The sequence below is a fragment of the Neofelis nebulosa genome, chromosome 9, assembly GCF_028018385.1.
Source record: "Neofelis nebulosa isolate mNeoNeb1 chromosome 9, mNeoNeb1.pri, whole genome shotgun sequence".
Taxonomy (NCBI): Eukaryota; Metazoa; Chordata; class Mammalia; order Carnivora; family Felidae; genus Neofelis; species Neofelis nebulosa.
In genome coordinates, this window is record NC_080790.1 from 938,289 (window position 1) to 955,090 (window position 16,802).

The window sequence follows — 16,802 nt, forward strand, 5'->3', positions numbered from 1 at the left end:
GAAGAAAACCAGGCAACCCCACGGGCCCCCACAGGGGCCAGAGCATGGTCCCTATCTCAGACGGCTGGGGACACCGTGAGGCACCACGATGACAAGGCCACGAGCCCCAGGCATCCCTGTCCATGGGGACAAGGCCACAGACCCCATGCGTCCCTGTCCACGGGGACAAGGCCACGAGCCCCACGCATCCCTGTCCACGGGGACAAAGCCACAGACCCCACATGTCCCTGTCCACAGGACAATGCTATGAGCCTCACACATCCCAGTCCCCATCCTGGGCCCGAAGAGTGGAGAAGTGCCCAACACAGGTTCCCCAGGGAGCACCTCCAAGGTGAGGCTGGCCGTCCATGGAAGAGAGAAAACGTCCGGAGATGGCCCCCGACACTCAACTGAGGCCAGCGCCCTCCAGGACGAGGAAACAGGCCTATAGTCTGCACACCCGCGCCAGGAAGCTCAGCCCCAAACCAGTGCAAGGCAGAGGTCAGGCTTGAAGGACGCGTTCCACTCCCAAGGACAGGGGCCCATTCCCACATCTTCGAGCCACATGCACGTATCTAAGAATGTCAAATTCTCCAACATTTCTGTCCTGATGGAAAAGATCGGCTGGCTCACTGAAGACCAATCAAAAAACCCTGAAAACCCGGAGCCTGCCTCCCGGAGAGAGGGGACTGTGCGTGCTCCCGGAAAGCTGTGAAAGAATACGCGTGGTGGGAAGGCTGCTTTTCCAGAATAAAAGCCACGGCCACCCGGCACTTCTCACGGCGCTGCTCTGCTCCCAGCATGGCGGGGGCCGGAGAGAGGGCATCAGTCACTCACCGTGCACATGACACCCGGGAGGCCTCAGCAGCCGCTCTGCAAACAGCCGAGCGCCGCAGATGCCGTCCCGACGGCCCGCAGCGCTTCGTCCAGTGTGCACGGCCTCACGTGGCAGCCGCTGCCCTGCCCCCTCTTCCCTCCATGCCATTTGTCACGGGGAACCATTTGTCTCGGCCGGGGGCCAGCAGCGCGTGGGCGTCCAAGATACCCGAGGCCGTCACCGCAGGACCCGGCGTGGCCCGCACCCGGGCAGCCGAGCCGGCACTCAGACAGGGATGCGGGCATGGCCCCCAAGGAGGCCACACAGGTGGGGTGGACGCCTGGCACTCGGGAGAGAAAGACCCCAGGACTAACTTGTTCCATTCAGGTCGACCATCAGCCCGTGCCGCACGTGCTCCTGAATCAGCTGCAACGTCCGCTCAAATATCTCTCCCGCGCGTGCCTGCTCCACGGTGTAGGGGTCCCTCGGGTACCGGAACAAGGCCAGCAGGTCATTGGGAGAACGGGGACGGCTAACGGGTTAGGAGCGGAGGCAAGAACAGAAAAAACCCTTGAGAACGAACATCACACCCCAAGGTACGATCACTGCCGCGGAGTGTTGGTGAAGCCGCTTCTCCAGACGTGGCAGACTGTGCCTTATTCATCCCGAGTGCAAAGCGTCAAAACCAAAGACGCTAAAGGCAAATCATTAAATCAACAGAGAAAACACACGGTTCTGAGGCAGGAAAAAACACTTTGGAACTGCCAACACAAGCAAATACAACGCACCCGACAAATACTTTGTTTTTGCCCAATCATTCGGTAGTAAGCCAAGTGAGTAAGTGGAGGTTTTCTGAAAACGTCTTGTGAGTCACAACTCAGCTGCTACTCAGAAACGGTGACTTTCGTCATCTGAACCCCACAAAACCCGGTGCCAATGGAGACTGTGACTTTTAAATTGAAAGGTTTTTCTTCAGACGTCATAGGTCACAGCTTCGTGTCCTGAACCGCACGCGCTTCACCCCGGAGCCCGACCGAACAGTGGTCTGAAGCCATTTCCACCCCCAGTACCTGTCAAACAGGTGCGTGCGGGTTGAGTTTATGGCTCTGTCCACGGTCGCAATTGCTTCAACAATCGATTTGGCCACAAACGGGTCCCCGTTTCGGCTGACGTCAGGAACTGGAAAACACAAAGTCGTTCGTTACCCAAACACTGCCCCACAAGTTAGGCGATCACATGTGGACACGACATCATTTAGAATAAGGCACACCTCCCTCCAGGACTATTTTTCACACCAAAGTTAAATCACGCTGGAAGCTATTTTCAAGCCATATGTGAATTATAGACCTGAATTTCTGAAACCACGTGACCCTGGAGGAGGATGGGAAAAGTAGCTCGGACGTGAAGCAGCCAATTCTCCTAGCGAAGCCCGGCCGCGAGTGGAGGCTCGGCTCCGGCCAATTTTAATTCCTGGTGGATTCCGTCCTTCCGTCAGTGGCCAAACCCTCCACAGGTGCCTGGATCTCCAGCCGTTCGCCCCTACAAAGACTCTGCCCCCTCCATTTTCCTGTCCACCATGGGCTGATCACGTCACCGCCACGAGCGCACCATTACCACACGCGCACACACACGTGCATACACAGGTCCACACGGCTTAACCTGCAGGCCTCTGGGCCTTCCCACTTCCCTCTTCTTGTCTCTTCCCACTTAATACCAGAGTTTGCTAAATAAAATAACCCCGAACCAACTGACCTTCTACCCCTATCCACTGACGCGGCTGGAGCAAAGGTCACCGGGCACGAAGTGGTACTTTTTTCCCTCAACGTACTCAGCCTTTCCAGAGTCTGACACAAATTTAAACGATCGTATTGAAATGCTTCTTTCACTTGGCCGTGGGACACACTTCCTCCTTCCTGGGACACGCTTGCTCCCTCCTGGGACACAGTCCCTCCCGCTGCGACACACTTCCTTCTTCCTGAGACACACTTCCTCCCTCCAGGGACACACTTCCTCCTTCCTGAGACACACTTCCTCCCTCCAGGGACACACTTCCTCCTTCCTGAGACACACTTCCTTTTTCCTCATTCCAGGAACACACTTCCTCACTGGGGTCACACTTTCTCCTTCCTGGGACACGCTTCCTCCTTCCTCCCTCCGGGGACACACTCCCTCCCGTTGGGACACACTCCCTCCTTCCTCCTTTCTGACACACTTCCTCCTTCCTGGGACACACTTCCTCCCTCTGGGGACACACTTCCTCCTTCCTGGGACACACTTGCTCCCTCCTGGGACAGTCCCTCCTGCTGGGACACACTTGCTCCTTCTTCCTGGGACACGCTTCCTCCTTCCTCCCTCCGGGGACACACTCCCTCCCGTTGGGACACACTCCCTCCTTCCTCCTTTCTGACACACTTCCTCCTTCCTGGGACACACTTCCTCCTTCCTGGGACACACTTCCTCCCTCTGGGGACACACTTCCTCCTTCCTGGGACACACTTGCTCCCTCCTGGGACAGTCCCTCCTGCTGGGACACACTTGCTCCTTCTTCCTGGGACACGCTTCCTCCTTCTTCCTTCCGCGGACACACTCCCTTCCCGCTGGGACACACTCCCTCCTTCCTCCTTTCTGAGACACACTTCCTCCTTCCTGGGACACACTTCCTCCCTCTAGGGACACACTTCCTCCCTCTGGGGACACACTCCCTCCTGCTGGGACACACTCCCTCCTGATTCCTCACACCTCCCAAGGACCTACAGGAGCCAGGTCTACCTGACCCCCACTCCTGCCTCCTGATGCCTACCCCCACCTCTGTCCCTTCTGCAGCGGTGTGGCCGCTTCCTCCTTCCCACCAGACATCTCCCCGCTGTGCCGGGCCAGCCTCAGGCCCTCCCTGGGGGTCACAGGGGGCAGTGGTCTAAATACTCACAAATCCGCACCAGCCCATCTCTCTCCCAAAGCTTACTCGTGCTTTTCACGCGTGGACACAGAACCTTCCGTGCGCCTCATCCCAGCCTCCACCCCGCTCTGTGACATCTCAGCGAACGGCGCTCGCCCGCCGGGCTCTGCGTGGGTCCACGGCCGGCAGGCCCATCACGCCTGCGCTGTGGCAGCACGTCGACTGGGACACTGGCAGACACCGTCCTCGCTCCCTCCCCCACACCTCACCGTCCTTACTGCCTCGGAACTGCTCGGACCTTTCCGGTGGCTTCCCACACCTGTGCAATAAAAGCCAGACTACAGCCCGGCTGACGAGGCCCCGACCCCGCCTGGTCTCTGGCATTCGGCCCGTCCCAACCTCAGGCCTCACGCCCGCCACTCACGCCAGGCCACGCGGCCCCGCTCCTCAGAATGTGCGTGCCCAGGGCGGGTCCTCCCCGACCACCTGCCCCGAGCCCCAGCCTCCCGGTCGGATCACGACTGGAGCCTGCCGTTCGCTCTGTTACTCGTCCGCGTCCGCTGCCTGCACGTGAGCCGCAGCCCCTCGGGCCCCCGACACCCCTGCGCCCGCCCTCAGCCGTGTACAGAGCGGCTGCCCGGGACGCTCTCCTCCCCGCCGACACAGGCACACAGCGGGCAAGCCACGGTGCGTGGGACACGTTTACCCGCTCTCGACCCACGTGGCCCAACAGCATTTCCCAGGCAGACCCCCCACGCAGTGGGTCTCGCACGGAGCCAAACTTACTAACTTTTGGAACCGAATGTTTTTATGCCAAGTGCTAGACGAGAGGGTCCAATAATTGTATAGAATGTTATGACTCCAATGTTTCATTATTACGAATCACTTCAATTTGTTTTCCTCTGTAAACGACAATCACGAAAACTAACACGAAAACATTTACCTACCTTTTGAAAAAATAAAGGAAATCCACCAAAACGTTAACAGTGCTTATTTCTTAGAAGTGGGATTGTGGGGAGATTATTTTTAAATCTCATATATAACCAATTCACGTTTAAGTAACATTACTTCAGGTATAAAAAACTAATTAAAAAAACAGTCATAAAATTCACCAATCTAATTTTACATCCATTTCACATACCATGTATGATGGGAAAATAATATTTTTCCCTAAAAAAACCCTCCAAAATCAGGCTTCCAGTTATTCCTTTATGGTTCACGTTTATTTTTTTTTTTCACTTTTTTTAAAAGGCTGCCCTCTTAAAATATTTTTTTATTTATTTTGAGAGAGAGACTCAGAAAGCACAAGTTGGGGAGAGGCAGAGCAGGGGGAGGGCAGAGAGAATCCCAAGCAGACTCCACACGGTCAGCGCAGAGCCCGACTCGGGGCTCGATCACACAACTCTGGAGTCAACCTGAGCTGAAATCAAGAGTCAGACACCTCACCAACTGAGCCACCCGGGAGCCCCTGTGGTTCCTATTTAAGAAGTGGCTTTAGGCTTAAGGCGTGGGGGGTGGCAGGCGTACAAACCAACCCAACCCCATTGCTTCCTGTGGGCACTCACAAGCCCGTGGAGAAGGCAGGAAGGCAAAAACACAGACCCAAGCGAAGGTGGTGGCCGCTCGGGATGGCGGAGGGGAAGCTTGACGGGACGTACAGGAGATGCAGGTTTGGGTCCAACCTAACATTGTGGGTTTGTCCTGGAGCCACAGGGCACAGGGCAGCGACAGCGACACGTTGGGGATCTGAGCCTTCAGGAAGATGGCGGCAGCATATGGACAGAACGGGTGAACGAGACAGGCAAGGGGCAGATGCAGAGGTGGGCTCGGCATGGCTCAGGGTCCGGGGTGGGACCGGTCAGTGATGACAGACACTCATCCCGGGAGGACACGTGGCCCCTTCCAGAACCGGCGCGAGGACAGTGAAGGGGCACCAGCCGCGTCCACTCCTGCCAGATGGGGACTGCAAATTACATGCTCCCAGACCCGAATGGGTCTGGATGACGACTCCACCAACCACCAAACCCCTCATCAAGAAAAGCCGCACAGGGCACGTGACCACAGCGGCCTGAGGTCTCGGGGTGGCCGCCAGAGCGTGTGAGTCTGGGCAGGCAGCTCTCCTCTCAGGATCCCGCCAACGCCCCTGCAAACTGGGGGCGCCCTGCCTTCCCGTAACCCTGAAAACCCTCACGTCAGTCTGCAAGTGCGCTGGGCCAGGTGCCCTCCTGCTATGTGAGTCCACACGGGAGAATGTCTGCCGACCTCAGGACACACGCGCCGAGGGGACTCACCGCTCACGCTGAGCACCATGCTGACGGAGGCCTGCCCGATGGTGTTCCTGGCCACACACTCGTAGCGGCCTGCGTCCGCAGTCCCGACGTCGTGGATGGTCAAGAACCCCTCGGGGCTGATATGAAACTTCCCACTTTCCGTCACCTGAACCCCATCCTGGAATAAAGCAGAACAGAAATGATACTAAGAATAAGATCAAGGGGCGCCTGGGTGGCGCAGTCGGTTAAGCGTCCGACTTCAGCCAGGTCACGATCTCGCGGTCCGTGGGTTCGAGCCCCGCGTCGGGCTCTGGGCTGATGGCTCGGAGCCTGGAGCCTGTTTCCGATTCTGTGTCTCCCTCTCTCTCTGCCCCTCCCCCGTTCATGCTCTGTCTCTCTCTGTCCCAAAAATAAATAAAAAACATTGAAAAAAAAAATTAAAAAAAAAAAAAAAAAAAAGAATAAGATCAAGAAGCAGGCGTTGTCTTTCTGGGGTGGGGACACCGCCTGTCAGGACCTCATGAGTGGATGGGTCACACGGACTGTGGTCACATCTACCCAAAACTAGAAAGAGAAAATTTAATCCAATTCGGTGAGAGTTTTCTTAAACTCCTGCAAAAGATCCAGAGAAGACACAGATAAGTTCCTTGGAGTCTCCAGGATTGGGGATCGGGGGTTCATGAAAGGACACCCCTATGCAGTGTGCACAACGGTAGGGAAGGTACAGAGCTTGGGCAAGGGCCAGCGGGATGGCCCCGTGTGGTCATGGCAGGTGAAGTCTGGCAGACAGTGGGGGGAACTCAAGCCTCCCTCCAACGGACCTCTGCCCATGGCCACCCCATCCTCCGGGGACACGTCCCATCGAAATCTTGTTTACAATGGCTAAACGTGGAAATGCACTTTTGCATTGGGCTTCAGAAAAACAACACGGAAGAATGAAATAACACCAAAAACCTCCCGTATGGATTATGGGGCCACGGATCTAGCCAGAAGGTTTTCTTGGCTTTTGTCATGGGGAAGGTCATGAAGAGCATGATGCTGTGTTGTGCATTTGCCTCGTTTTGGTTTTGTCAGTAAGGGGCCCGCAGCCACCCCCCTCTCCCCCGCCCGTGGCAGGTGCTACCTTGTTCCACGTGATGACGGGCTCAGGCTCCCCCTGGGCACTGCAGGGGAGCTGCACGTTGGTGCCCACCTCCACCGTCCTGTCGCTCGGAATGCTGGCAAACACCGGGGTGACTGCAAAGAAGGGGCAGCCAGCTGACCACGGTGAAAATCCCAAGACATTCGTGATTTACACCATAAGGCTTCAAAAGAGCACAGCCCCTTGCCCGCAGCCAGGCCAGACCCAGGGCACTCTTGCCAGTCTCAGCCTGTCACTCTGCCTCCTAGCCTTGTCTGCAGAGAGCCGAAGGGCCGGAGGAAAGGGGAGATGGTCTGCCCGCGGCCCACACTGGACCTGAGGAGCACGTCTGAAGAGCAGACGCAGCCCTAACCAGCTCCTGTCTACGTGGGGCGGGGGGACTGGGACGTCACGGGCCCCGGAGAGAGCCTGATGGTTAGGACGGGAAACGCACACTTAGGAGAAGAGCTTTCCTCACCAAGAAAGTGAGGATCCTGGCCCACGCCCACATGGCAAGTCCTGGTGCCCTTTAGGGACCACCCACAGGATCTCATGCAACAGGCCATCCCACATGCTGCCCGTCGGGAATGGGAAGGTCAGCCCCAGCCGAGAGCAGTCCAGCCCGCCTGAGTAACAGGAAGACAGCCCAGGCCCCAAACCATCAGGGAAGGACCCCCCAGGGGCTGGGGACCTTGCAGCACCAGCCACACTCCGGCTTGGGCGCCTCTCACGGACAGAATAGTCAGACCACACACCCACAAAGGACAAAAGGAAGACATGTGTGAAGGCTCATGGGACAATGGGGCGAGAGACAGAATCCCTGGGACATTCTCAGGATTCGTCCATGGGTCAGGAGCTATCAGACCCCTGGCCACAGTGACCATCCCGGAAAGGATATGAGAGCCGTTCTGTGAAGCGGGAAGAATCGGCCCCAGAGCACGGACAAGCCGGCCTCGTCGGGTTCCCCACGAGGAGCTCCATGCGCGGGACGCACACCTTGTACCTCGAGCAGGTACGAGGGACGGGTGTTCAGAAGAAGAGGACACGCTCTGTCGCGAGCAGTGACGGGAACCTTGGCCGCAGAAGGCCCGCGTCTCCGGACGGTGCATCCGCACAGAGCAGCGGGTCCACCAGGAGGGAGCCGCGCGTACCTCTGGGCTGCACGGTCAGGTGGGCCACAGCCCTCTGGGAGCCGATGATGTTGACAGCCTGGCACTCGTACTGGCCCTGGTCGTGGAGCGCCACACCCGAGATCCTGAGCGTTCCCGAGGAGAGGACGAGGTGTCGCCGGTCCACGGACAGCTGGCTCCCTGAAAGGCACGGGGGCGCCAGTCAGTGGGACACGCAGTGAGTGGTGGGTTAGAGGCAGGACTCGGGTACGTCGGTCAGCAGAACGTTCTCGGAGCAAACGAGAAGCAGGGCCCCTGGGTCAGCACCTCCCGAGCAACGGTCCAGCCTACGGGGCGTGCGGCAGGTCAGGGACAAGAGACACGCTCCGGCCTCTGAGAAACTGCCCAGAAGCAGGGAGGAGCGGGTGGCAGGGACGCAGGCTAAACAAGCAGGAGGCAGGACACAGGGGGCGTGTGTGACGTCGGCCCGAGGACGGGCCACGGGGCAGGGGTCAGGGCGGGAGCTACTCAGAAGCGAAGGACACCCCAGGTGAGGGGGCAAGTGCCCTGGCGGAGCCCCTCCTGCCCAGAATAGAGGTGCAGGCGTTAACTCCTGCCGCACCTGCCCGGGTGCTCCTCTGGTTTAAGGGCCCCTTAGGGGAGCTGCCCTCCGGTTCAAGGCAGGTTCTCAAGGTCACTCCCAGAGCAGAGCCCGGAGGCCACCTCTCCTCCCCCCACCTTCCCAGCCGGGCTGCCAACGTCCCGGGAGAAGTCTGTGTCTTTGCGTCATCTGCCCTGTGGTTCACCAGCTGCAGCAGGAGAGGTGGCCCCGGGGAATCAGCGTGATCGACAGGTGGAGATCAACAGTGTGACCTCACCGCAGGTGGAGACACAGCACGACGGGCCCAGGAAATGAGCTTCCAACAGACATGTGCTACAATCGGTTTCCAGAAACTTCTATCCCACATGCTGCTAAATCCCATCGAGATGCTAATTCAGTGTAGATCAAAAGCAAGACACAGACTACGTGGGAGGAGCAAGAAAGCAGAAGGCCACCCCAGCGCCCTCGTGGACAGTCTCCTCCCCGTGTCCTTTTCGGCAACAGTGGGCAAAGGCGAGGCTGGGACACACACACACACGCCGACGGTCCCCACGGCCGGGACGCCTTGGCTCGGCCACCACTCGGGCCTGGGCAGGGGCTCCGGGGCTGCCTGGAAAGGGCAGACAGACTTCCCGAGGCGGCTCTTACCTCCTTTGGTCCACGCTATGACCGGCTGTGGGTAGCCCTTGGCCTCACAATGGAAATCGACCGTCTGGCCCTCGATAACAGCTCTGTCCGCAGGGGTCACGGTGAACTGGGGAAGAGCTTCCGGAAAAACATGGGAAAGATCATTTCAGAGGTGGATCTGGGTAAAACCGCTGGAAGGAGCATCAGGGTCCTCCCTCCGGGGAGGCGCCACGGCCCCGAGCGGCCAGCTGTGCCACAGGGGGGCGCCAGAGAGGGAACAGCATGACGGCAGAAGGGCATCGGACGCTGGGAGATGGTCAGAGACCTCTGCTGACTCAGCAGACGGCTGCTGACGGCGGTGAGGCTAACGAGGGGGTCCCGCTCCTCTCGCCGTGCAACGTCCGCTCGTCCTTATGTGGCTAAGTGTCACCTGGCCCAGCTGTACGGGGGGACAGGAGCTGGTTTGCTGCCGGGGGTGTGAATCACACAGCCCTAAGCCCAGAACAGATCCGTGCGTGCAACAGTAACGACCAGACGACAGCACCACGCGGTTACGTGCCCAAAGAGGCAGCAGGACAGACTCACAGCAGACGGCAAGGGAGGGGGCTTCCATGGAGGAGGGAGGCTGGGGAAGACAGACAAATCGAGAGAGGGCTGATCTCTCGGTATTTGGCACTCTCCTGGCTCAGAGCTTCTCCTCAAATGCCTCACTGTGTAATCTATTAACAAGGCAACAAACTCAACAAGAGTCAGTCGGACGTTAGGAAACACAGCTGAGCTCTTAACACTACAGGTACTGTCTGTCTGCAGCTGGAGCCAAAGCTACTCCTGGGAAGTTCCAAGCTGAATGCAAGGCTTACTGATGGATTCAACACGCCCATGCACACCGCCCACACTCGTGTGTTCGCCTTACACACGCCAGGTGCCCTACGTGCCACAGATAACACGGCCAGAGATAAAGCCCCAGGAGAAATCAACTGTCCTAAAGTCTCCATTCGGAAACCAAATGAATCCCCAAGTCGCGGAAGTCGGATGTGGGAAGTGCGCTGGGGGCGGGGAGAGGGTCTGCACGCGAGCGACGAGGGGCGCCCCGACCCACCCTGGACGATGATCAGAGCCGCAGCATGGATGCTGTCCAGGCTGTTGGATGCGAAGCACATGTACTCCCCACTGTCCTCCTGCTGGACGTTCTGAATGTACAGGCCGCCAGAGGGGGTGATGCTCACGCGAGGGTCCTCAGGCAGGGGCGTGCGGTCCCCTTTGGTCCAGGTGATCCGCGGCACAGGGTGGCCTGTGGCGCTGCACTCCAGGGTGACACTCTCGCCGACCAGCACCTCCGTGTTCTGTGGCTGGATTACAAAAGCGGGTCGAGCTGTCACAAGGAAACACAAGTTCTGGATTAGTTTCCTCTGGCCAAGCAACAGGGCTCTGCGCGGGCTTCTCTCCAGGCCACTCGTTCCATCTATTGGCCTTAAAATAAAGCAAACAGTTTAATCAACACTCTCTCGTCTTCTTTCTCTTTTAAAGAACGTGCAGCCGGCAGGGATGGGCTGCCTCGGATGAGGGCCGTCAGTGCCCGACAGATGGCCGGGTGGCTCCCTCTTTCAGCGTGGACAGAGCAGCCCCAGGCAGGATCCTAACTTCTGTTCGTTCTAAGTACACTGGGCCAGTCCAGTCAAACCTTGCCAGAGCCTCTAACTAGCACGAAACACTGTTTTTAAACTGTATTTAGAACAAATAAAAATAACCATTTCCTATGCAAAAAGAAAGCACACGCTAGCTGAGCTAGTATGTTCCAGCTCTGAATCCAGAAGAAAGTCTGTGCCGCCCCGAGCGACACGTTTTGTGAGGGCGTCCACGAAGCACGGAGCTCACACACCAGCGGCATAAACCGCCACGGCCCACCTGCGGTGACGTGGCCACACACGTCAGAACTGAGAAGTCATACACCCCGTTACCCAGAGATCACTCTCCTAGGAGTTTACGAGCATGTAAAACAACGTTTGTACCCCAAAAGGGTGCTTTTTAAATTCCTGTGATGTATATTCAGGCCGACACCCTTCTCCCCAATTCTGAAATCCAAAAACGCTCCAAACACAAAACATCTTTCATAATTTATTTGTAAAAATCTGACGAGAAGCGTCTAGAGTCTTAACTTACTCCTCGTCACGTGACTGCACACAGCTCGCTGTGGGACGCGGATACGGTGGCTACAGGGCGGTGCCCGGGACCCTGCGAGCCACTTAAACAGATTACGTACCAGGTGGCCCTGCTGAAATTCCCCCAATTTCTGATTTCCAAATGATATCAGACCCAAGAGGTTTTGGATAAAGGGATGATGTGGACTGATAATGGCAAAAGATTTGAGGAAAAACCTCAGAAACTCCAAAGAACCAGTTAAATAGATCACATTGCCACAGATCATGAATTCCACGCAGCTGTGGAAAGGAAAGAGTAAGAGAACCAGTCACGTTCTGAGATGAAAAACAAGCAAGGCGGGGGCGAAGAAGGCAGCCCTAGCCATAATCTGGGAGAGTGGGGTTGGAGGCGTGAATTTAGGGGATGAAGAAAGACACACAGAAGAACATTTCTGCACCTTTCGTATTCGGTTAATGTTTAAACTGTACTAAACACGTACAGATAAATAGAAGGTGCAGAAATGATCCTAATATTAGCATTTCTGGAGGATGGCAAGCTAGAGACCACAAAGCCATCTGCAGGGGCAAGAACCCCAAAGTCAAAGCCCACCCGGAGGGCACATGCAACTGTGGCTTGAGAAGTGGCTGTTCAGAGCCCGTGGAGAAACAGAGGCAAAGGCGAGGACAGCTCTGGGTGCAATTGCGCACCCAATGTGGACAGAGAGTTGGCATCAGTCGAGTGTGGAAATAAATCTCCTTCAAGTTTTATTAACCAAAAGCTGGTCCTCATGAGGGGCTGCCGCCTGACTCCAGCTCCAAGTGAGAAAGAAAGGGCGAGATTCAGAAGTGCTAACTGTGCTATGACCACACAACACACGAAGCACAAAATGTTTCATACACCGAAAAATCAGAACACAGCCTACTTTGGAGACAACAGTAGGCGGTGATTATCGACTCTGGTAACTTAAGGTCACGTTTAAATTATCCTAGGGAATCAGTGACATCAAGGAACCACGCTGTGGCTTCCAAAGTGGAAGCAGGAAACAGAAGATGGGCAATTATTCCAAAATTAGGCACAGAATACAAAAAAGACTGGATAAATAGTCCCAGGATGCAAAACTTATAAATCTAAATATGTTGCTCATGACAATAAACACAAATGGACTCATTTTAAGAAAACATCAGTCTGAATTTCTTCTTAAAAAACAGAGCAAAGGTCGAGGATTACCTAGGACCACGTGCTCCAGCATCTCCGGGTGAAGGAATTTCACTGCAGTCTAGTGCACCGGCGCTTTGCCCACTTCCGGCCAGCATCCTGCCCACTTCCGGCCCGCGCCCTGCCCACTTCCTGTCCCGCGCCCTGCCCACACCCTGCCCTGGCCCTGCCCATGCCCAGCCCGTGCCCTGCCCACTTTCTGCTCTCATCCTGCCCCCATCCTACCCATGCCCTGCCCATGCCTGCCCTCACCCTAACCATGCCCTGCCCACTTCCTGCTCTCATCCTGCCCACTTCCTGCCCATATCCTGCCCATGCCCTGCCCACTTCCTGCTCTCATCCTACCCACTTCCTGCCCATGCCCTGCCCACTTCCTGCTCTCATCCTGCCCACTTCCTGCCCGTGCCCTGCCCACTTCCTGTTCTCATCCTACCCACTTCCTGCCCGTGCCCTGCCCACTTCCTGCTCTCATCCTACCCACTTCCTGCCCATTCCCACCCTCACCCTACCCACTTCCTGCTCTCATCATACCCACTTCCTGCCTATTTCCTGCTCTCATCCTGCCCACTTCCTTCCCATGCCCTGCCCACGTCCTACCCGTGCCCTGCCCAGCTGGGTGCAGGGAGGGAGCCTGTGCGCCACGAGCAAGGGCAGCTCTGGAAGGAACCCTCATGTGGCGTCCTCTCCACGTACCTGGAGACCCAAAGTACCTGAGGGTGACTTCTTGTGTTTTCACCTGCCCGGCGGCATTTTTCGCCATGCACTGGTAAATCCCCTGGTCTGTCTCCTGTGTGTTTTGGATCATCAGGGTTCCGTCGTCCAGCAAGTTGAGGCGGGAATCTGTGTTCATGCTCAGCTCATTGCTGCAAAGACACAAACCCGGCACGCTCAGACTCGGAAAGCCCCAGGAGGCCCAGTCCACACCGGAAGACACCTGAGCACGTGGGGAGGCAGAGACGCCATGCCTGGCCTTTCCAGGACACTTTCCCACCCCCAACAGTGTCCCACATCATTACCATGTCTGGGACAGGGGCCGGCCTAGTGCATCACTAATTCCTGGTTACTTTTACTATTCAGTTTCAGTTTATAAAGATTTTAAAGTTTGGGCAACTGGGTGGCGTGGTCGTACAGGGGTCCCACTCTGTCCCGATTTTGGTTCAGGTCATGATCTCAGTCTGTGGGACTGAGCCTCTAGTCAGGCTCTGTGCTGACAGCATGGAGCCTGCCTGGGATTCTCTCTCCTTCTCTCTGCTCCTCCCCAACACTCCCTCCCTGTCTCTCTCTCTCTCTCTCTCTCTCTCTCTCTCTCTCTCTCTCTCAAATAAAAATAAATAAAATAAAACAAAAAATATTTTTAAGTTCCAAAGCAGTCCTCTTTCCAAAGGGAAACAATGAAAATAGTGGGAAAAATTCAAAAGAAACATTTTCCTTGGTTTCTGGCAAACTGACTCAAGAAAATGGGACAGAAACATTTGCTATTATTAAAGCAAATGATTACATACACTGACCGACAAAACCATCATTGTTGTGAGCATTTCCCTATGGACGCCACTCAGAAACCTACAGGCTCTCGGCTGAAGACCCGGCCAGGTGTGAGAGCCCCCTTCCCCTCCCGGCTCACACACCTCTCTACCTGCACCAACCCACCGAAAGTGACATCCGTCCTCATCCACGGGGTTTTCTGGATGGAAGCAACAGTCTCCCCAGGTTCCAAACGTAAGAGACTCACTGATCTGGCCCAGCTCCCTTCCATAAACACGGTGAGCCAGCAAGTCGGGAAGCCAGGCCCACGGGCGAGGTGGACTAACAGGGGAGGCAGGTCAGCAGGGGAGGCGGACCCACAGGAGAGGCTGGCAGGTGGAGGCAGAGCCCAGCACCAGACGACAGGCCTGGGGTTAATGGAAAAGGCTCGGCCGAACTCATGCTTTTCTACTTTTCAAATACACACGTACTCCTCCTGTATTAACTCAGGATTTTAAATCTTGACAACTCCAGAGACATCCAAGAGAACACCCTCTCTGAGGACCAGGCTGGCACTGCTCACATCCTGCACAGCGCTGGGCCCGGGTCATAAGGACAAACCCAGGTGTAGACGAGGCTCCCAAACTTCACAGGCAGGAAAGTGCTGCCCTTCCTGCACCTGACGGCTCTCTGATGCCAAGCTCCCCAGCTTCCTGCGCATCTTCTCTGCGAACACGGCCCAGCACTGGGAGGGATGACGGCTGGGTGGGCGTCTGGGCTCGGTCACCAGAGGGTCCTCTGCGCCCTGTTACGACCGAACAGCCAGCGAGCTCAGCTCAGAGTATAAACGCCCACAGCCAAGATCCGCAGAAAAGCCTGTCCATGTCCTCGTGAGAATGAACACAGAAGCAATGACAGGGGGTCTCACGCTAACAATCCGTTTTCAAGGAGTCGGTTCACAACGCACGCTGGAAAGCGTTCCATGTTAACACGAGGCCCCGGGAGCCACATCCTCCGACACCTGTGCCCCCACACACCCCGAAATGCTTGTGGACGGAAGGGAGGACGCTCGTTTCCTGAGGCCAATCAGACGTGCAAGGAACTAAGTCCAAAAGTGCCCACTTGATGGGCGTCCCTGAAGACGCTGTCCCAGCAGGAAGGAGCCCTCCTCACCCAGGAGGACGGTTCCAGCTTCGAAGCCCCAGTGACCACCCTCCCCCCAGATCCGGCGGAGAACCAAGCCTCCCTCACGCCCCTCACCCCAGGCAGGGGGAGTAACGGACGGCCCCTTACAGCAGAAACGATGCAGAAACGTTTTCCTTTAGACCCTTCCCTCCACCGGAGAGGCCAAGAGTGTCGAGAGGCCCACAGGGTGGCGGCGTGGGCACATGCCCAGTGGTGCAGACGGGGCATCTGGGCGGACAGTGAGAATCACTTACTTGTTTCGCAGCCAGATGATCTCGGGTTTGGGGTTGCCTTCTGCTCTGCATGTGAAAAACACAGTGTTCCCCGAGGTGACATCTGCGTCCTGGGGCTCTGATGTGATCCGGGGCCTTTCTGTGCCAAGAAGGAAATGCAGATCTTCTTGGTTTTAAACACTCCCGTTAGAGTCAGCAAGAACCCAAACCAGATCTCAGGTTTAAGAGAAAATCCCAAGTGTTCAAACATCCATCCCAACCACAATGTTCCCACGAAGATGACAGACGGGCATCTCCTGGGAGACAGGCTGAGTTTTACCCAGCGTTTCTGACCCTCAGATAAACCCGGCGAGACCCCTGTGCACACAGCAAACTCCAGGAACAGCTGCTTTGGGTGAATAAAGCAATAGAAAACAAAGCCTTTTAGCTAACGCACTCCTGAGAGCAGAAAGCTCTACTGTGCAAGGCAGGACAGTAGCGCGTCCTTGTCCTCTGTCCTCCCACGTGCGCGTCCCACTCCTATGGCCCTGGGACCAACGAGCTGCCTCCTCCAATCTGCTAAGGGGGGGCTGCCCCATGTCCTCCTTCTCCACGAATACGGTGGCAGGAGGCAGACAAAACCCATGGCCCTCGAGCCGGGGTCCTGTTGGTTAAGTCAGAGGCGGCTGGGGAGCAGGGACACCCAGGGCAGCTCTGGGACATCAACCGTGTGGTGCATGGTGGTCACACACACACACACACACACACACACACGTGTAGATGTCAGGGATCAGCCGGGCACTCTCGGCTGCGGCCTCTGGCCTCTGTCCCAGGAAAGAACCTCATCTCTGAGGCACACACAGCTCAGCAGTGCTGCCTGCGTGCGGCATGGCTCCTGCAGGAGGACAGTCGCACAGGACGCACACACGTGAACAGGGCCTCTGACGCTGCACACTATTGAGGCCGGGCACGTGCTCAGACGGGTGCACACGTGTAAGGACAGTTAACAAAGGAGTGCAGATGCTGGCTGGTTACTCACGAAAGCTGCTGATTTCTAGTTTCGTTACATGTATTTTCAACACTAAAAAAACGACGATGCTTTAGAGAAATGGACTTCAGCACCCCAAAACAGTGCTGCAGTTAAAAGGCTCAGCCGCACCAGTCCTTGGGC

General features: G+C 56.6%; 1 protein-coding gene across 1 annotated transcript in view; it reads right to left on the reverse strand.

Moving 5' to 3' along the window:
* Nucleotides 1-16,802, reverse strand: part of PXDN (peroxidasin) — a gene marked incomplete at its 5' end in the record, with an annotated part of 79,383 nt that overhangs the window by 16,835 nt on the left and 45,746 nt on the right. Inside the window, 9 exons of the mRNA XM_058686331.1 lie at nt 1,171-1,328; nt 1,867-1,975; nt 5,984-6,140; nt 7,086-7,198; nt 8,234-8,392; nt 9,441-9,557; nt 10,519-10,791; nt 13,467-13,636; nt 15,674-15,791. Coding sequence (XP_058542314.1) covers nt 1,171-1,328; nt 1,867-1,975; nt 5,984-6,140; nt 7,086-7,198; nt 8,234-8,392; nt 9,441-9,557; nt 10,519-10,791; nt 13,467-13,636; nt 15,674-15,791 — 1,374 coding nt within the window. The remainder of the gene's footprint in view (nt 1-1,170; nt 1,329-1,866; nt 1,976-5,983; nt 6,141-7,085; nt 7,199-8,233; nt 8,393-9,440; nt 9,558-10,518; nt 10,792-13,466; nt 13,637-15,673; nt 15,792-16,802) is intronic.